The 19,358-nt window shown below is 42.6% G+C and overlaps 1 protein-coding gene across 5 annotated transcripts in view; it reads right to left on the minus strand.

Moving 5' to 3' along the window:
* atp11c (ATPase phospholipid transporting 11C (ATP11C blood group)) overlaps positions 1-19,358 on the minus strand; it is a 53,307-nt gene that overhangs the window by 30,785 nt on the left and 3,164 nt on the right. For all 5 annotated transcript variants that reach the window (XM_028959970.1, XM_028959969.1, XM_028959968.1 and 2 more), the window contains exons 2-3: positions 7,054-7,173; positions 3,256-3,345 (exon numbers count right to left, since the gene is read on the minus strand). In XM_028959970.1, the coding sequence (XP_028815803.1) occupies positions 3,256-3,345; positions 7,054-7,173 (210 nt within the window). The remainder of the gene's footprint in view (positions 1-3,255; positions 3,346-7,053; positions 7,174-19,358) is intronic.

Below are 19,358 nucleotides of genomic sequence, written 5' to 3' on the forward strand. Positions count from 1 at the left end.
TTCTATAGAATATTGAGTTTACAAACTAAGAGCCCTGATAAGGCTCAACTTGTCAGTGAAGAGCATGCTCAGAGATTGTTAGGTGCTAGACAAAGAAAAATTATAATGTATTTATACATTTTTGTATTGTTTGTGCAATGTGCACGACTTGTGCTCTATAGACACACAAGTCATCATATATCAATTAACAAGGAGTCAAGTTCACAAAAGTTCACAAAAACAGGAACCGCGAATAACAGGCATACAGTACAGCATCCCTCCAGACAACCGTTATAAAAATTATTTTATATATAATTATAATTCATTAAAGATCAAAGGCAACCTTAACTGCTGTTGGTACATTCATGACATTCGTGTCCATGTGTTCTGTGTTCTCCAGCACCGACAACAGAGACAACATGGCAAAACTCTTAATGATGCATTTTACTGACCTGGTCATAATTATAACCAGTACAGTTACATTTACAGCCTTTATCAGACACCCTTGTCCCCCTGGAGACACTCAGGGTTAAGTGTCTTGCTCACGATGGGGGTTTGAACCTGGGACTTTGTGGTCATCTGGTTCACAGGCGAGTGTTTTTCTCACTAGGCTCACTAAGAGTTAAAGAGCTGTATAAAATTAGCTGATTATCACATTCCCTGTTATTAATAGTTATTTTTGTTAGATTTTCCGCCTGTTCACACAACCCTGAGTGGTCTCTGCCACCTTTATATTAGCAATGCAATGTGCAGAGGTGCTTTATTCCCCTAGGGGCAATATGCCCATACATTCCCAGACCAGCCATAATCACTCGAACCAAACTGAGGGTCTCTTGGGGTAAAACTGACTGGCTAGACCAAGTTTAGGCATCTTAATTTAGAGATCATACACTCTATGTTGGGTTGTCACACACAAAAAGAACATTCCAGACAGATCTGTGTCAGAGAGTGCATGAAAAAGACATCCCCCACACTGCCTCCATCTTCCTCCCTTTCATCCTCCCTCCCTCCCCTCCATCCCTGGCTCTCCCAGTGGAGCCCTGTGGAGGCAGCAGTGCTATTTTTAGCTGCCAGGCGGCGTTTTTTTACCAGCTGGGGTCTATTTACAGCTCCTTCCAGATCTACAGAGGACTTCCTGCCTGCTGACGTCAGCTGTACAGTGGTGCAGAGACTCCCAGAGAGACGAACGCTGATAGAAAAACGTCCAAAACCAGGAGCAAGATGGGAAGGGAAAGGAGAGAGAGAGAGCATGGTGGGAGGGTGGGGGCTTGTGAAGGTGCATTAGCCTGCTGGTCTCTGGAGACCAGACCGGCTCTATTTCTGGAGCTCCTCTTATACTGCTGCATGTGTCGGTTGTGAGGGTAGAAGTGCGTCTGTGTTTGTGTAGCAGTTGTAATAGCAGCAGGCTGTTTGGGGAAAATGTTGCAGCTCCGATAAGGAGACCTCAAGAGAGAATCTAGGATTAGTGGAGGGATGTGAGCAGCATGGACACACACACACACACACACACACACACACACACGTTTCACATGTTTGTTCCCACGCATACATATTCCTCCATATACAAACTACTAAGACTAGTAATAATAATAATATCATACTGCTGCTTCAGACTTGAACACAAAGGCTAATAATAATAAAAAAGTAAAAAGACCAAATAGCAATAAGACATGACATAATCCTTTCAGTCAGAGTTGGGGCAGTGATGGCCTAGTGGTAAGGTTGCCGGTTCGAATCCTGAGCCGCCAAGGTGCCACTGAACAAAGCACCGTCCCCACATACTGCTCCCCGGGCGCCTTTCATGGCTGACCAAAGGATGGTGGTTAAAAGCAGAGGACACATTTCGTTGTGTGCTGTGCTGCAGTGTTTCACAATGACAAATACTTCACCTTCACTTCATTCTTGTCCATTTTTTTCTGCTTCAAGGACTAAATGTTGACTTGACAAGAGCCTTACTGTGATGCTAGACGGCTGGGACAAGGTATGCAAGATGACCCTGGACTCCTACCAAAAGTGGACCATGGAGGGGAAAAAAAAACTGGATTTGCAACACATTATCTTTCAGCAGGACAATACTCCCCATCATTGTCCAGATCTCAATCCTATAGTTTGTGCTAGTAGCCTAGTGGGTGAGGGGTGTCTTCTTGCCTATGAACAAGAAGACACAAACTCGCAAGTTAAAACCCCACTTACTACCACTGTGTACCTGAGCAAGTGTCTATCTAATAAATAGCAGATATGTAAATCTAGTCGAGCATACGTGGGACATGCAGGTAAAACAAGTCTGGTCCACCTTACAACTTGCTGGAAATAAAGGATCTGCTACTGCTTGCTTGGTAGATACCACAGCAGATACCTTCAGAGGTCTAGAGGAGTCAATCCACATCTGCCCAATCACAGCAGACAGAAAACTGGTCAGCAAAATGAATATCAAACCTGCTATTCGGTCTAGGTACGCCTTTATACACCTTGCAAATGCAAAAAGAAATAATATATATTAATATATAAAATTAAGTAATGTGCATGCGGATGAAGGCACGCTGGGACGGATCTAATCAGGACAGCCTCGTTAATGTGCTGCTGAAAGCCCATTCTCATCTACCAACAAGGCCCTTTCCCCAAAGGTAAAAAAAATACATAAATAAAAAGAGATCAATGGTCACGTTTCCAGGGCTAAACAGAAAACCTAATTAAAGAATGAACTTAGCTGCACTCATCATACCTCATGGCGAGCAATAGTGGCAGCTCACTGGGCACAAACTGCTCTATTGTAAGAGTCACGAGCAAGAGCTCAGCAGCATGATCTACAGAATACTAATCTGTACAGGCTGATTAGAACAACTTGAAGGAGAGCACATTTTAATAAAGGTCACCATTTACTCATTTTTTAAAAAAGTATTCCAGGCGTGGTCGGATCTTTTCCATGGCTCGTTCACTATAATAGTTCAACATCGGCTATAAAAAAAAAAAAAAAAAAAAGAAACCAGACATGTAGCCCCTGAGCCACCGGTACAATAACATGGCCAGAAAGATCCTGAACAAGACAGAAGAGTCTGAAGGGTCAGGAAGTGGAGCATGACTACACACACACACACACAATCGATCGTCTGAGGGTGACCAGACTGGCACAGTGTGAGAGTTTCCATTGCACCCTCATCATGCGACAGACAAGCCTGAACAAGGGTTAATCCCACTGCATTACAAAACATTTCTTCACACACACACACACACACACACACACACACACACACACACACACACACACCAAGCACTCACCTGAACCAGGAAGATGATCAAGAAGTAGAAATTGGCAATCCTCCTGAACTGTTCGAACAAGTTCTTTGGCAGAAAATTCCAGACTGTGTACTGAAAAGAAAAAAAAAAAGTTTGGGAGAGAGTAGTGAATAGAGTGGGAATTACAGGGCTGAGAAATTACAGGCTGCTTTTTTAAATTCAAGTTAATTTTTTTTAATTCTTAATACACACAGGTCATTATTTTAAAAGGTGGTACTAGACGCAGCGGAGTTTAAAGCTCAAAGACATCCTCAGGATATACGTGAATCAAGAGATACGCACAATCAAAAAGTCAAATCATTAAACAATGTTTAAAATGAATGACTGCTCTCAAACATACCTTTACCTTTTATTAAAATGTCTCACATTATGAAATATTTTTTGGATTTTATATAGATCTTAGTGGTTCCCTACAGTATCTGAAGTCTCTTTCCAAAAATCAGCCATGGTGCAAAATTACAGGCAGGCCCACAGTGAGATTTCCCCAATACACACCATGTGTGTAGCTTTAAATGCAAGGGAAACTCGTACTAATGTAAAATAATCTCACAAAGTAACCAAAAGTGTGAGAGACTCATAACTTTATAATAATGAATGTTAAAGTTGCACACTTACAAAAACTGTACTTGACCTGTACTTTCCTTCACATTCACAGTAGCAGCGGTGGCCTAGCAGGTAGGGAAGCGGACCCTTAATTAGAATGTTGCCGGTTCAAAAGCCAAATCGCCAATGTGCCACTGAGGTCCCATCGAGCAAAGCATCGTCTTTACAAACTGCTCCCCGGGTGCCTTTCAAGGCTGCCCACTGCTCACCAAGGGTGATTGGTTAAATGCAGAGGACACATTTTGTTGCGTGCACCATGTGCTGTGCTTCACAATGATAATCACTTCACTTTCAGCAGTGCTCAGATTCATATTAGGACAAATATTATAATTAGAACAACCTTTGCACATTCACCACTATACAGCGACCCGTATCATGACTGTTCAGTGTAAATATATCTAGTCGTATCTGCCAGAAGGGACCTGCATGTGACACGTGTCCCACTGACTCAGATCTCCTCCGTTCAACAACAATCAAGCATGGTCCTCCCTGTGACCCTTCACCTTTTTTCCAGGAGGATCCTGGACGCTGATAGCGCACACCACCACAGCAGTGTGTAATAATCTAAAGCGATCCCCTGAGATGAGGGATCGCACTGATTTACACACACAGACCTACCGTACGGCAAGTACAGCACCGTGAGGAAGAATTATCATACATGATGAACGATGCAGAAAAGAACCAGAGACTGAGCGGGAGCAGGGTGGGGAGGCAGGATGATGAAAGGCAGGGTGGTGGGAAGAGTAAACAGTGCATCGTGGGTAATTAAAGTGTTTACTGCGCTACAGGAGGAGACTGATCAGCTCCTCCGCAGCAGCCCAACAGACATAAATCCTTATGCGAGCCTTAGCTGCCTCCTCCCCACACAAACTCTCCTTCCAATTTTCACATAAACTTCATGTACTGCTTCACCACTCACTAACTACTTCATAGACCCTTACACTATGTCCTAAACCAAACCCTCCTTTTTTCCATTAGTCCATTTTAATGGGCACAACATGCATTAAAAACACACACACACAAATCCAAAAGAATGGCAAAGCTTGGTGTACTTCAGTTTGCAATCAATTTTACTTTTAATTAGCATTTATTCATAGAAAAAATGTATTCCCAGAGCAGTAAAGGCCGCAGTCTGAAAAAGAAAAATGATCTGAGATTTTAAAAAGCGCATCCCTGTCGTCTGTAACGGTGCCTTCAGCAGCAATACTGCAGGCACAGCGAATGCAGATGAAGAGCAAGTTTATTGAACAAAGCACTTAGCATGAGGCTGAAGACCAGTCGTTTGCAGGGATAGTCTTCATCCAAGTAAGGTCTTATATTGTTCAATGGAATGCTAATAAACTCCAACAAACTAAACATATTTAAACATACGGTGCATGTCCTCTGAAAACCTGCGCTGTTGATGCTCAGTGTTAAAACCTGTCTTACATGTTAGAACTTTTACACACACACACACACACACACATATCTCTCTCACACACACACACACACACACACACACACACATATCTCACACACACACACACACACACACACACACACACACACACACACACACACACACACACACACACACACACAGTACAAGTTTGGACACACCTATGTTTTCTTTATTTTCATGACCATTTACATTGGTAGTTTCTCACTGAAGGCATCAAAACTATGAATAAACACATGTGGAGTTATGTACTTAACAAAATGGTGAAATAACTGAAAACATTTTTTATATTCTAGTTTCTTCAAAATAGCCGCCCTTTGCTCTGATTACTGCTTTGCACACTCTTGGCATTCTCTCGATGAGCTTCAAGAGGTCGTCACCTGAAATGGTTTTCCAACAGTCTTGAAGGAGTTCCCAGAGGTGTTTAGCACTTGTTGGCCCCTTTGCCTTCACTCCAGCTCACCCCAAACCATCTAAATCTGGTTCAGGTCTGGTGACTGTGGAGGCCAGGTCATCTGCCGCAGCATTCCATCACTCTCCTTCTTGGTCAAATAGCCCTTACACAGGTGTGGAGGTGTGGTTGGGGTCATTGTCCTGTTGGGAAATAAATGATCGTACAACTAAACACAACCCGGATGGGATGGCATGTCGCTGCAGGATGCTGTGGTAGTCATGCTGGTTCAGTGTGCCTTCAATTTTTAATAAATCCCCAACAGTGTCACCAGCAATACACCCCCACACCATCACACCTCCTCCTCCATGCTTCACAGTGGGAACCAGGCATGTGGAATCAATCCGTTCACCTTTTCTGCATCTCACAAAGACACGGCGGTTGGAACCAAAGATGTCAAATTTGGACTCATCAGACCAAAGCACAGATTTTCACTGGTTTAATGTCCATTCCTTGTGTTTCTTGGCCCAAACAAATCTCTTCTGCTTGGTGCCTCTCCTTAGCAGTGGTTTCCTGGCATTCATTTGACCATGAAGGCCTGTGTGGTATTGATCTGATCTCTGATCTGAGCTGCTAACTCACGATTTCTGAGGCTGGTGACTTGAATAAAACTTGTCTTCAGAAGCAGAGGTTACTACACTGTTGAGGTCTTCCTTTCCTGGGTCGGTCCTCATGTGTGCCAGTTTCATTGTAGCGCTTGATGGCTTTTGCGACTTCACTTAAAGTTTTTGCAATTTTCCAGACTGACTGACATTCATTTCTTAAAGTGATGGCCACTCGTTTTTCTTTAGTTATCTTATTGGTTCCTGCCATAATCTGAATTTTAACAGTTGTCCAATAGGGCTGTCAGCTGTATAGTAACCTGACCTCTGCAGAACACAACTGATGGTCCCGACCCCATTGATAAAGCAAGAAATTCCACTAATTAACCCTGATAAGGCACAGCTGTGAAAACCATTTGAAATCCACCTCTTGAAGCTCATCGAGAGAATAGTTTTGATGCCTTCAGTGAGACTCTACCAATGTAAATGGTCATGAAAATAAAGAAAACACATTGAATGAGAAGGTGTGTCCAAACATTTGGCCTGTACTGTATATTTATTCATGATTAACTAATGAAGTGTGTATCCTCCTCATGTTGTGATCACAGCTATAAATGGGAAGCACGAAACTGCAGGTTCAGCACTGATCTTAATTCTTAATTGAGTCAATGTTGATATATGAAAAAAAATTTAAAAATTGAAAAAAATCAATGTGTTCACAGCATTGTTGGAACTACTGAACTCACCTTGGAAGACACAATCCTGTTGTCACAGAATTTGGGGGCAATAAAGGCCTCGGTGCCCGGACACTGCCGATGGCCTACGTAGATAGTCCTGCTGTCCACTCGTTTCTCATCCCCTCCAAACTGCAGAGAGAAATGGAGAGGTGTCAACCAGCACGAATATGGGGACATCCACAAAAAATAAACAAATAACTAAATAAATCTCATCTAATCGTCAGCAGCAAACAATTTTAGGCTCATTTATCACCCGATGCCTGGATCTGGCAGAGCAACTGATGTAAAATATCATCAAAGCCCATAAAACAAAGATGCGTTTATGAATAAAATGACATCGGCCACAAATCTAAAGCACCCTGAGCAGTAAATAATATGGCATGAATATGAGTGTTCATTACAAAAGAAAAAAAGAAAGCATATTTTGCGTGTGATGGGGGGGGTTCTTGCAGATAAACAGTGAAGATGAAACCCCAGGAAGCACACGTGCAGCGTCCGATTACCTGGTTGTTAAGAGAATGCGCACACACAGATTTACGAGTCCTCTTTATGGCAGAGAGCACACACGGACGCGTGAATGGGTGCGAGCGTAAGCATATTCTTCGGAGAGAGCATATTCTTCGGCGCGAGTAAGCAATTTCCTCACACGCTCCTCGTCCGGCCCAGTCATGTGACTGCAGAGGAGGACCCGAGAATAAGGGTCAGCGGGTGAGGCTGGTCATTCCCCCAGCACTTCCACCACCAGTTAGATCCAAAAAATCTCTTTGGCCTTGATGATAAACAGAAGGACGCAGATGCCAAATGCATGACTAAGCACGACTGGAGCTCCAGGAAGTGGAAAGGAAGGAGACAGAAGGACAGTATTCCTCCCCTCCCCAAACAGAAAAGTGTTTCTCCCTCCCTTGAAATATTATTCTGAACAGTGAGAGTGCAGTGCAGACATCCTATAATGTTGCTACTCAATATTTGGGCTTCAAAATCTGTGCAAATGTAGCCTTTCGTCAGCTTCCTTCTACCAAAAAAAGTACAATAAAGTAAAAAATAAAAAAAGGAATTTTGCATTTAACTTTATATGCTAAACAGTAAAGAAAAACTGTAAAACCACTACATAAACCATCACTTTCCATGCATAGCCACTGTGAGTATCTGTTCAAAATAATAACAATTGTTTGTCAGAATACTTTATTGATCTTTTTATAATGACTACACACAAGGACACAGACAGCCAAAAAATAAAACAAAGAAATATGTCTAAATAAACTCTCGAGAATTTCACTTGCTATTGCACATACGATACAGTTGCACATCATAGCAAATATTCATAGAATTAACCCATAATACGTTCTGGGTACATTACATACATTACATTACACATACATTACAAACTACAGCATGTTTAATTTTGACATTATGAGTCAATCAGATTTCCTGGTATAAATTGCCATTGTTTTATACCTTGTCAGCTAATGGTATCCTAGCATTACCCTGTGCTTAGTCATTCAATTTCAATGTCATTACAAACTCTAGTCCGTAAACGTCTTTTCAGATACAAATCTTGCTCTGTGAAGATGGCACGTCAAGATATTTCAGCCATAGATGAAGGCACAGACTCAAACCTTCAAAACCAGCTGTTTACTGAAGGAACACATTCTCACCACTCCACCAACACCTCCTCTTCCTCTCTTCCCTCTCAGAGTATGAGGAGTAGAGACAGGGCTTCTTTGTCGGTCCCTGTGGAGACACTCACCAAACACTCTGATGCGCTGCCAACGGCAGTCATCTGGCTGCAGAGCCACAGCGAGTACCCGCTTGGCCTAAAAAAAATGCAGTCCGACTGCAACCAATCAGATGACGCTTTGATCAGATCTTAGGAATCTGTAGCATCTAACCACTGTGTCCATAATAACAGCAAAGACAACACAATGGTAGTACGTGGGGTTAAAACCTGTGACTTTGTGGTCTTCTGGTCAAACCCACTCGGCTAGCAGAATTTTGTGTATCCCAGGACTGTAGAAGAAGCTACTGAATAATTAGCAATTCTTGATTGTGAGGGGTTTTTTTTGTCCAAACCTATTGACCCTTCACACAGAATAGCTCTGCAAAAATATTTTAGATGAATATAATTTAGATCTGATACTCTTTGCCATTATAATCAGGTGAGGCGCATGACATGAGAACTGTGTTTTAGGCCATCTTACCATCTTACCTTCATCTGCTGCAGATATTTACACGAACTGCCCTATTGCCCCTTAAAATGTGAGGCCGGCGGCGCAGTATCTGGTTTATCTTCAGCCCACGGGGTAAAATAAACGGCTTTATCTGTCCAAATGTTTGCTGTTCCCAAACCCAGTCAAGGACCAAGGCTCAGTAGCATCCGTGAGTTCAAACCTGCCTGAACGTTTGTGCATGGACCCTCTGGGAGTCCTTCACCGCAGTGGCAAAGTTGCAACATTGCCTCAAAGTTTGCAACAGGTTCATGAAGGTAAACCAGGTCGGGACCATGAGCAGAGCAGCGACGCCGTAACATGCAGTGTGGAATATGTCTTACTCCAAAACAGAGACGAAAAGCGAACATTAGAACAGGAAGAAGCTTCTGATGAGAAATCCCCGGTGAATAGCAGATAAGAGAAGCTGCAGTGAATGGCCATTGATTTCTAAACAGAACTCAGTGTTAAACGTAATGAGGGTCAGACCACAGGTCTCCGTTCATTTTTGGCGCAACTACGTGCCTGCAATTCTCATTTCCAATTTCCATGTCCAAGGCCAAACAACAGAAGCAGTAAAAGTAAAGAAATGTGGCACTGAAGGAACGATCCATGCTGAAGACACACTATTTCAGCTTGATCCCAGGAACAGCTTGAGAACCAGAGGTGGGGTTTTTGAGTCAAGGGAGAGGAAAATATGACTGACTGCAATTCCTGTGCTCCAAAAGCATAGTTGGAAAGAGGCAAATCATTGCATGCATTTTATATTGTATAATGCAACCTTTGCCTACAGAACGTTTGTTAAAACCACTCTGGGCAGAACAGTGCCTGTGTGGAGTGCAGAATGAGTCCCTACACTGAATAGCTCATAATATCATTTACACGTTGCAACAGGTACACTGTTTTGCTGTTTACTGTTCTACCGTGTGTGTTCTACTGCTAGCTACAGGATTTAACCATTCAGTAATACGTTCATTTCTGTAAGTATGATGTTGCGTATTCTTACTCTTTGCGTCTTCCGTAACTGCAACTCCACCATGCAAATCTGCACTTAAATCACTCATCATTGTTTAATTTGTGCGTCACCACGTGTTATATCGTACATCGAAACTGTGCATAAGCAAGTATGTCTGCGCAGCCAGATGAAAACAGAGATCTGTACCTTGCCATGATAATGAAATAAAATTGACTGTATCGTACAGAGGGTATAATTATAGTACATAATGTAGTCTCTACATTAAAGAAAGAAAGTCCAGCTGCCATGACTCAACTTTCAGACAAATTCAGCTTGATGACTGAGAATCTTCACAGACATGGTACATAATATGATAATTATTACACGACTGACAACACTGGCTATGGAGCTTTGCAATGTCTCCAAAGCAAACGTGACATTAAATTAAACAAATTAGTCACTTCATGACAAAGCTCTGATATCTGGAACAATAATACATTTCAAAATACTCGTACAACTTTCTGGCCGATGTTAAATAAGAAATCTTTCTTACAATCAGAAAAACAAATGCAAGGAAAGCTCTAGTAGGATGGTTTGTTCTTGCTTAGTGAGCTAGCATCCCAGCCACGTTTCCACAGATTTATTTCTGAAAAATCTCACTTGGTACAACATTAGCAAACATGACCTAACAGAAAAAGAACCATTTAGACATAGTGCACAGAGTATTTTTTTTTTTTACTTTTTGACCAAAGTTCACAACCAGAGGCCAAGTTTTACTACCAAGTTAACCAATAGCTTTTGGTTGCCGTATAATGTGTAAAAACCAAAAGTAAGAGCAGAATTTTGAGCTAAGCTCTGTGATTTATTAAATTGCTGGTTACTTTGTTCTCGACTGAGATTTCACCCATCAGCAAATTGTTCCACACATTTCACATGAAAGCCACAAAAAAAATGTTAAGACACTTAAGCTGTTTTTTCAGTGCTAGTAAACTAACGGCTAAGAATGAGGTACACTCATATCAACTGTACTCATGGTACATAGTTACCATGGCAAGGGATTTTAGTTATACTTCTAAAAGTACAGATAAAAATGGTTATAAATGAAGTCTTAACACCATAGTGTAGTCCAACATCATATTACTCCCAAAACTAATTGTGCGAGGCAAATTAATTATGAAATGGCAAAAAATGGCCTAAATCATTAATTTCATTAATTTAAAGAGTTAAGAATACAAAATTTTCTCCATTGTATCATTCAACACAAACTTATTGTCACAAAATTCATTATGAATTATTCAGATAAATGGCCCATAAACAGTGATGTTAAGCTATATGTGAAAAAGGTGCTAGATGAAGGCCTCTACGGCTGAAAATGTCTACCATATATTAAAATAATAATAATAATAATAATAAAAGCAAAATAGATCTCCCACTATGGAACCAAAACCACATCCCCAGCAGTAATAATTCAGGTAATCAAAGTAACATATGCAATGCAATGAAATTTCCTGACTGAGCATGCAACATAAAGATCTGACAAACCACAGTCTTTTGTTCAAATCAAAATAATTAATCACTATATCATGCATTTCTACGTGTGGGTGGGACGGACAGCCCCCTCCACCCCGCAGGCCGTCTTCATGGTCTTCACAGCAGTGGCAGCTTTCCTGGAACAGTAGGCCTGGCCAGGAGCCACGGCAACACACTCCCTCAAGACAGACGAGACGACACAGGCCGCTGCTAATCGCCACAACAGAAAGCTTTACTAATTGGTACAACCAGGCGCCTCCCTGCCAAGAGCCAAGCTGACCTCCACAGAGTGCAGGAAAGACCAGACCTCCAGCAGGCCGTGCATGTGACTGAGGTGCACGCATGCCTCAGTCTTGAAGTGGCCTTGGCATTTAGGCTCCATCAAAATGGAGACGGGCTACAGAGGCTCACACCTGGTCATGAGAATGCGGATGAACCGGAGCACCCGGAAAACCCTACCCATCCACCCAAGGGTCAAAATTTGAATAGTTGAGCGCCAGAGCGTGTGCACGCCCTCCAGGGCATTAACTTGAACACTGTTCTTCTCACACCTTGCTCAGATTCTGGCTCATTTAATCAGAGTAGGTGTAAATGTAGTACTCGCAAAGAACCGCAAGGAGACCAGGGGCAAAAAGAGAATATTTGGGACAATCAATTACCTAAACTTAATTATTTCCTAATGTATTTTATTCCACAGAACAGCTCTTTCAGCATAAACACTAATTTACCCACCAATCCACATCCACACTGCACTTCATGGTCTATATTTCTCTGACTAGCTTCCGCCTTATCTGCAGAGTTTCTGCATTAAAAGGAATTTTTGTGGGGAGAGATCAAAGGAAAAAGCAAACAAATCCTGTAATTTCAAATTTCAAATGTATGATCCTGAGAGAACCATTTAATCTCATGAAACATGACATTCAGACACAGGCAGGTGTACTTTTGGTAACCCTGCGAGAGCCTCTTCACTGCCCTCCTCTTGGCTCTTGGAGGTCAGTGTGGCCCTGTGCATTTGTGCAAGTTGTGAGAAGCACAAAGAGAAGAAATTTGTCATAAAACAGTACAGGCAGTACAGGCGGAATAGGACTTGCATTGGTGACAAATGAATTTGAAGAAAGCATCAATGAAAACATGGCACATTCTCAATACAGGGATGGTCACTTGAACCATGAGAGCATGCAGGCTTGATCCAGTCACAGGCAGACAGCTCAGTCTTTAGAACGATCAGCAGATCAAATCGCAGTTCAGGCCACTGGTGAACAAATGGTCAGCCGTACTCTACGGATGCAGAGGTACTCTGTAAAATATCGAACCACTCGGCCAGTCATGCACCACCACCACCCCCACCCCCAACGCTGTCACAACTGGAGCGGAGTTGGAAGTGCAACTGGCACACAGACGTGGGAAAAAGAAGAAGGAAAACACGCCTGGCAAGCACTATTGGAGGAGCTGAAAGTTTGAAGAACTTCATTCAAATGAAGTTGGATGAGGGCGTGAAAACACATCACAGAAATGTGACTGTACACTTCATGTTCACATTTTGTATACTTTAATCATACAAATTGCATACATGAGTAAGAGGCATTTTCCCAATTGAAAGTTTAGTTACTGTTGGCTTGAAAGAAAAGTGTTACATAATTCTGTGCAACGTGAAATGCAGTTAAAATTTATATATAATTCAGAGAGAAAAAAATTGTTCTCTTTACGCACCAAACATGTACCGAACCAAATCTGTGGCCAATAGACCAAGGTATGGGATACCTGGGATACCATAGAATGGGATACCTGTACTGTTGCACCCCTTGTGTTCTCTAGTATGATCTGATGTGGGTCTTCAGGCTATATGTTAAAATTGTACGGAACCTTGGATCTCAAACTGTGCTACACCTGGAGACTGAGATAATTGTTAATATTCCCCGGTGCCATGTGCTTAAATTAAGTAATCATTTTATTTTTAATACCCTCAGTTACCCTCAGTAATACCCTCAATATCCCGGGCCAGGCTAGTGTTCTACAGGACCGTCCTGCTGTATTAAATTTCCTAAATATTTCATTAAGATGCTCTTTAGCATTTACTGATTCAGACCAGGGCAGGTATGAGAGACCCTGGGGAATGAATCAGTGATTGCTGTAGGATTCTTAAAGAAGACCCCACGGGATCATTTCACCAGTCCTCCCGCATTTAATGGTGCTGGAGACAGGGAGGAATGTTGAGCAAAAGGCGGACGGAAGAAGAGATCTACAAAGCATGACTCGTTTTGCATAGTCATCTGCCTTGCGCAAGCAGGCCGACTGGAACCTTCTGCTGCCAGGCTTCTCACCAAAATGAACAAGGGTTCAAAGACACAATATGCAATACATAAAAGCACAAATAAATATAGTTTTGAAATGGTTTGTTGGAGAGTGTTGTCATCAAGTTAAAGCAGATGAAGGACCAGCAAGAAAGCAGCTGTCATCAACACCAGACAGAAAGGATTTAGAGCCGAGTTACGGTTTATTCTAAGATTATTCATTAACCTGAATTGATACGTTTCACAAAAGGCAAAAAAAAATGATTGGGGGGGAATTAAACAACATACAGTGTTGAGCATTGTTGGGTCAGCACCTAGAAAAAAAGGAAGTACAACATATTGGTTATATTACCCCACCCTGGGGCAGAATAACCATTAACACACAAACTGTGGACTTCCTTAAAACAGATGGCGGCCTCTAATGAGTTTGGTGCGGAGTGAGAAACTTTCGGTTTGCACTTAGCAACAAGCAACAAGGGCTTCACGTTTTCTTGGTAATCGGGGTGTGTCTGTGCATCTCAAGTTTGCTGCGTGAGAATGAGCGCCGGGACGTCCACTGAAATACTCGCGTCCTTCGGGGAATTCATCTAGAGTCTCGCCACCAAAAAAAACGGCTTTACACATACATAGATGAGGATGATTGTGACGTTATAGAGATTAACAACACTGGAACGACTAAATCTAGATCTATCAACCATAAAGTGTTCATTCATACATAAAAATGTACCCATTCCAAATAACATATGAATTACTCAGTTTTTTTTTGGTTGAAAGTCAGGCAAAGTCAAAACAGCAGCTCAAAAAATGGTACAAGTTCATCTTTGAATGAAGCATATAAGAAAAAAAAAAAAAAACACACACACCTCAACACCTCAGGATATCTAAACACATCACTACATAAAAGTGGAAAAGTGGAGTGATCCTCTCATCCCTCTTTTCATATTCATCTCATAGGCCAAACATAAACTCCCTGGAATTCTGAGACACCCTCACTGGGCACCCTAAATCCTGTACAGCAGTGCAGAAATTCACCACAATCAGCAACACTCGCCTAATTTAATCAGTAAATCAAGATATTGACCAGTGATGGAACGTCCACTGAAGGGCGGAGCAGGAGGGCACTGGAGGGGTATTAATAACAGGGCAGCACAGGGCTCTAGACTAACGTTTTGCACTGGTTGCACAAAAGGCAGGTGCACCACATTTCCGGCGGCATTGCATTTATAGGTCATACAGGTTCACTTTAAATCGCTGTCCATACAGGCAATACAGACTTGTAAATCTGGTTGGGATATAATTCTTTATTTGAAGCACAGTTCTACAAGAAACTTAACTTACTGAAAATGTGTTGCAGCTTAAAGTGCTTTGCTGAGCTGAAATTAAAACAAGAAAATCTAAATTAAAAGTGCAAGTAGTTGCAGGGTGCAGGGTGGTAGTAGCCTAGTAGGCAACACACTCGCCTATGAACCAGAAGACCCAGGTTCAAATCCCACTCATTGTGTCCCTGAGCAAGACACTTAACCCTGAGTGTTTCCAGGGGGGGGGACTGTCCCTGTAACAACTGATTGTAAGTCGCTCCGGATAAGGGCGTCTGATTAATGCCGTAAATGTAGTTTAAGGGTTTGAACATCTCGGTCTGATGATCATTTGGCTGCTCCCTGTTGCTGAAAGGCAGCGGGGAGGGGGGACACATTTATCGCTGCTTGTAATGTGTTTTATAGGTGCATTATGCTTTTTCAGCGTTACATTTATGTCCTTTAACTCGGGCTCGTGCGGCAAATGAGCAGTCAGGTGAGCGTTTCGAGAATGGAGGAGAAGCTTCCGTGTGTTGCTTTACAGAGGTCAGCAGGATCCAGACAGTGATGATGAGGGGCTGTTTGCAGAGATCTCCTCCCAGCAAACGGAAGCTCTTTGAAGACGGATATGCCATTCCAGGCAGGACACTGTGATCCTGTAGCTTTTCCAAAATGTATGATTCATGCCAGCAAGTGGGCGGTAAAGTGTTTGCAGACTGTAAACCAAAAATAAGGCATGATGCAAGCAAACAGGAAGTATATAAGCTACAAAACAGAGAACCGGTGGAATGAAAAAGTCAACTAAATTATAAATTATTGGGTAAGATGTTTTTTGGACCTTTAATATTTTTTGTATATTTAACAATACATCAAAAAAAATCAATACATTCTTTTCTTGATAACACTACTATTAGCAACATTTTACTACAATGACATATACTCTTCCCTCTTTCCATCCATCCATCAATCCATCTTCAAAACCCAAAACTGAGACATCAAGCAGTGTATCAGCTGGAGGAAGTGGCAAAAAAATATTTCTGGGAAAATGCCATTTATTTCATATTATGAAATACTTTTAATAGTGGATTTTATTCATGTTGGCAGAAGGTGGTACTACATACACACTTCAATCTTGGCTCAGTTTGCAATAAAAAAAAAAACTTTATGCCCTAATTACTATTTTTGAAATGTGCCCCAAATTTATATGCTCCAGTTTTATAATGGTGGGGACAAAGGTTGCCCCCAAATGTTACGATCACACTAACAATTCAGGCAATGTGTATATCGTAAAATTCATATACTATGATTCATAATATCTGGCTTTAGGAATGTGCTGCCCTACCCAGTCAATATCTGGGCAAATATTGGAACTTCCGGAATGATGTACATTGGTAGGACTGCCCTTATGAAAGATAACATCAGCCAGCATCCAGCACCTTCTTTTCTCAAGGTTACCATCGGAACTACCATTGTTTTATATGCCTTCATCTTTTTCATATGAATCAGGATGATTTTTTAAAAATAATAAAATGGAAGGACTCAGCTCAAATGCTTATGTTGTCATTATCATGCTGCTGCTTTTTAAATAATGCAGCGAGCCATGCTGACTGTAATTACCGTTCAATTAATTATCCACTGAGCAGCATTCAGAGGAGGTTGCAGCCAGCTCTCTCCACAAGAAGAAAAAAAACCATCGGTGCATCCGGCTGTTTTCCCTCTTCCGGCTGGAACTGAAGCCATGGCTACATGGAAGAGAAGAGAAGCCGGACTCCGGGTGGAGTGGGGGCTACTGTTATTTAAGGGATGGGTGTGGGCACAGTGGAGACAAAAGGAACCAAATTGAAGGGGAACGAGTGGTTCCAGCACCGCCTACGTTACAAATGGCTTCTTTTTTTTTTTTTTTTTTAAGCCTTCCACATGCAACGCTGCGCGATACTCAAATCCAAGCCCTCAAAATGTCTGATGCTTCATTCGTGGGAATGTCGAAAGGCAAACAATTCCTTTTCCCACCATGCCACACCTCTCTGCACCCATGGTACGACACAGGGGACCTCATGGAAGCAGCTTTATAAATATATGGATGACGGGAAGACGTTTTAAGCAACGCCGCCCAAGCAAATGATGCGTTAGCGGGGAAGCCAAATCTAAAATAAATGAAGGTGCTGAATAATTCAGCGCGACAAACTGTAAATTCCACCACAGCTTTTAAGCAGAAATTGGGGGAAAAAAAAAAAAAAACGACACACAGTTGGCCCCAAAGCTACCTGGGAAGGACCCCACCCCCCCTTTCAACATACAAGAGGAGGAGAGCGTATCATCTTTCCTCCTGCTCACACACCTCACCTTCCGCATCAGATATTCAAGTAATCCCCCGCGCACGGATGAGTTCTGGGGGCTTTTCGCTATGACGGGGGCAGCAGGGGGACGAGATGGACGGATGGGACGGGAGACCGAGGCGGTGAGAGGGGAAGTAGTGGAGCGAGGGAAGTCGGAGTAAGCACTTCTGTCTGCTAGTCCGACCCGAGGAAGCCTCAAGACAAATAGCGGCAAAAAAGAAATAAAAAAAAAGAAAACGCTGCTCTCATCGATCCAAGGCCCTCCTGATGAAACCGCTGCCTGTAAATCACGCGACGTGGCCCCGGCAGGCATGCGGTGGCCTCATGGTCACCCCGACCATGATAACCGTCTCACGTCTCCTGCACGGAGACATTTTGCACTCTTTTTCCAACGACGTCTGTCCAACAAGTGCTACGAGCGCCACCAATAATGCTTGCTTTATTTCCCCACACCGCTCCGTAACAGAGGAACATGAGAGGAACCAGTACGCTTTTAAGTCTCGAGAGGTATGCTACTAATGGAGATAATGAGGTGGGCGGGCAACCATTTCCTGTGCTTTAGCCCATCCGAGGCGTTTTCAGCAACGGGCAAACTGCCATAATTGTTCACAGGTTTACTAGACTGCGGGCTCTCAGACGCCGATCCTGGAGCCTGGCAGCTCTGGAACCAGGCACGAAGCCTCATTTGATGCAGTGGAGCACAGTCCCACCTGCAAATTATACCGCTTCGTCACAGCAGGGGACTCTGGAACAGGAAGGCAAATGTCACAGAGAACCTACCTTCTACTCAAGTGGGGATCCAGCATATCTGAGAGCAGGAAAAGGAAAAGCTCAACCTTCCTCTGTCAAAACCGGAGGAAATCCATTCAAAAACATGTTTGTGTCTTGCTGTGAAACGACTTAGAGAACAGCAGGGACCTTCCCTGTCGTCGGGGATGCGGAATCAGTTGCGCCGTGAGCATTTCAGATGGGTTCTGCAGGTCTGCATATCATACTACACCAATCACACTCCAAAGCACTGTGGCATAAAGCTGTCCCCTCGGGACTGTGCAGACATTTTTGGGGGTTTTGCAGGAGGCAGCTTGATGTCATAGAACCTTGTGGACTGCACCTGACTGGCAACAGCACGCAGATAAATTTAATTTGAATTGATTAATATTTAATCCTACATTTTGCAAGCTAATAATTCTTTAGACTTAAACTTGCTATCATAATATTTGGACAGAGACAAGGGACCCTGCCTACTGCGACAGTAAATGCAATGGAAATAAGATTTTGTGCAAATTACTTCTTTCAATGGTTCAGTTGACGCTTAGATTTCCTGCTCAGGCTGAGCCGTATCACTTGGTACTGTGAACATCACATGGTACTGGTACTTTTACATATTTTCATCTGGTCATGTCTGATTTCCATACTGGGCGTAATACTGTGTTTGAATGCCACAGCCGCGATGTCTCCATTTCAAAATAATGTAAATGCGCATGCTAAAGACGAGTCCTCTGAATCGGCCCTGAACTCAAGCAGACAGGCTGATCTCATGCATGCAAGATTAGACGACCACATTCCCCGGATTCCCAAAATCCAGTGAATGATGAGACAGTCACAGAGTGAAAGTGAAAGGAAGACATCAAAACAACCGAGGACACAAACACCAGAGGGGTTCATGGTTAATGCAGCTGATGAAGGGCCACCTCAGATCTCCT

The sequence above is a fragment of the Denticeps clupeoides genome, chromosome 18 (assembly GCF_900700375.1).
Source record: "Denticeps clupeoides chromosome 18, fDenClu1.1, whole genome shotgun sequence".
In the NCBI taxonomy this organism is placed as follows: Eukaryota; Metazoa; Chordata; class Actinopteri; order Clupeiformes; family Denticipitidae; genus Denticeps; species Denticeps clupeoides.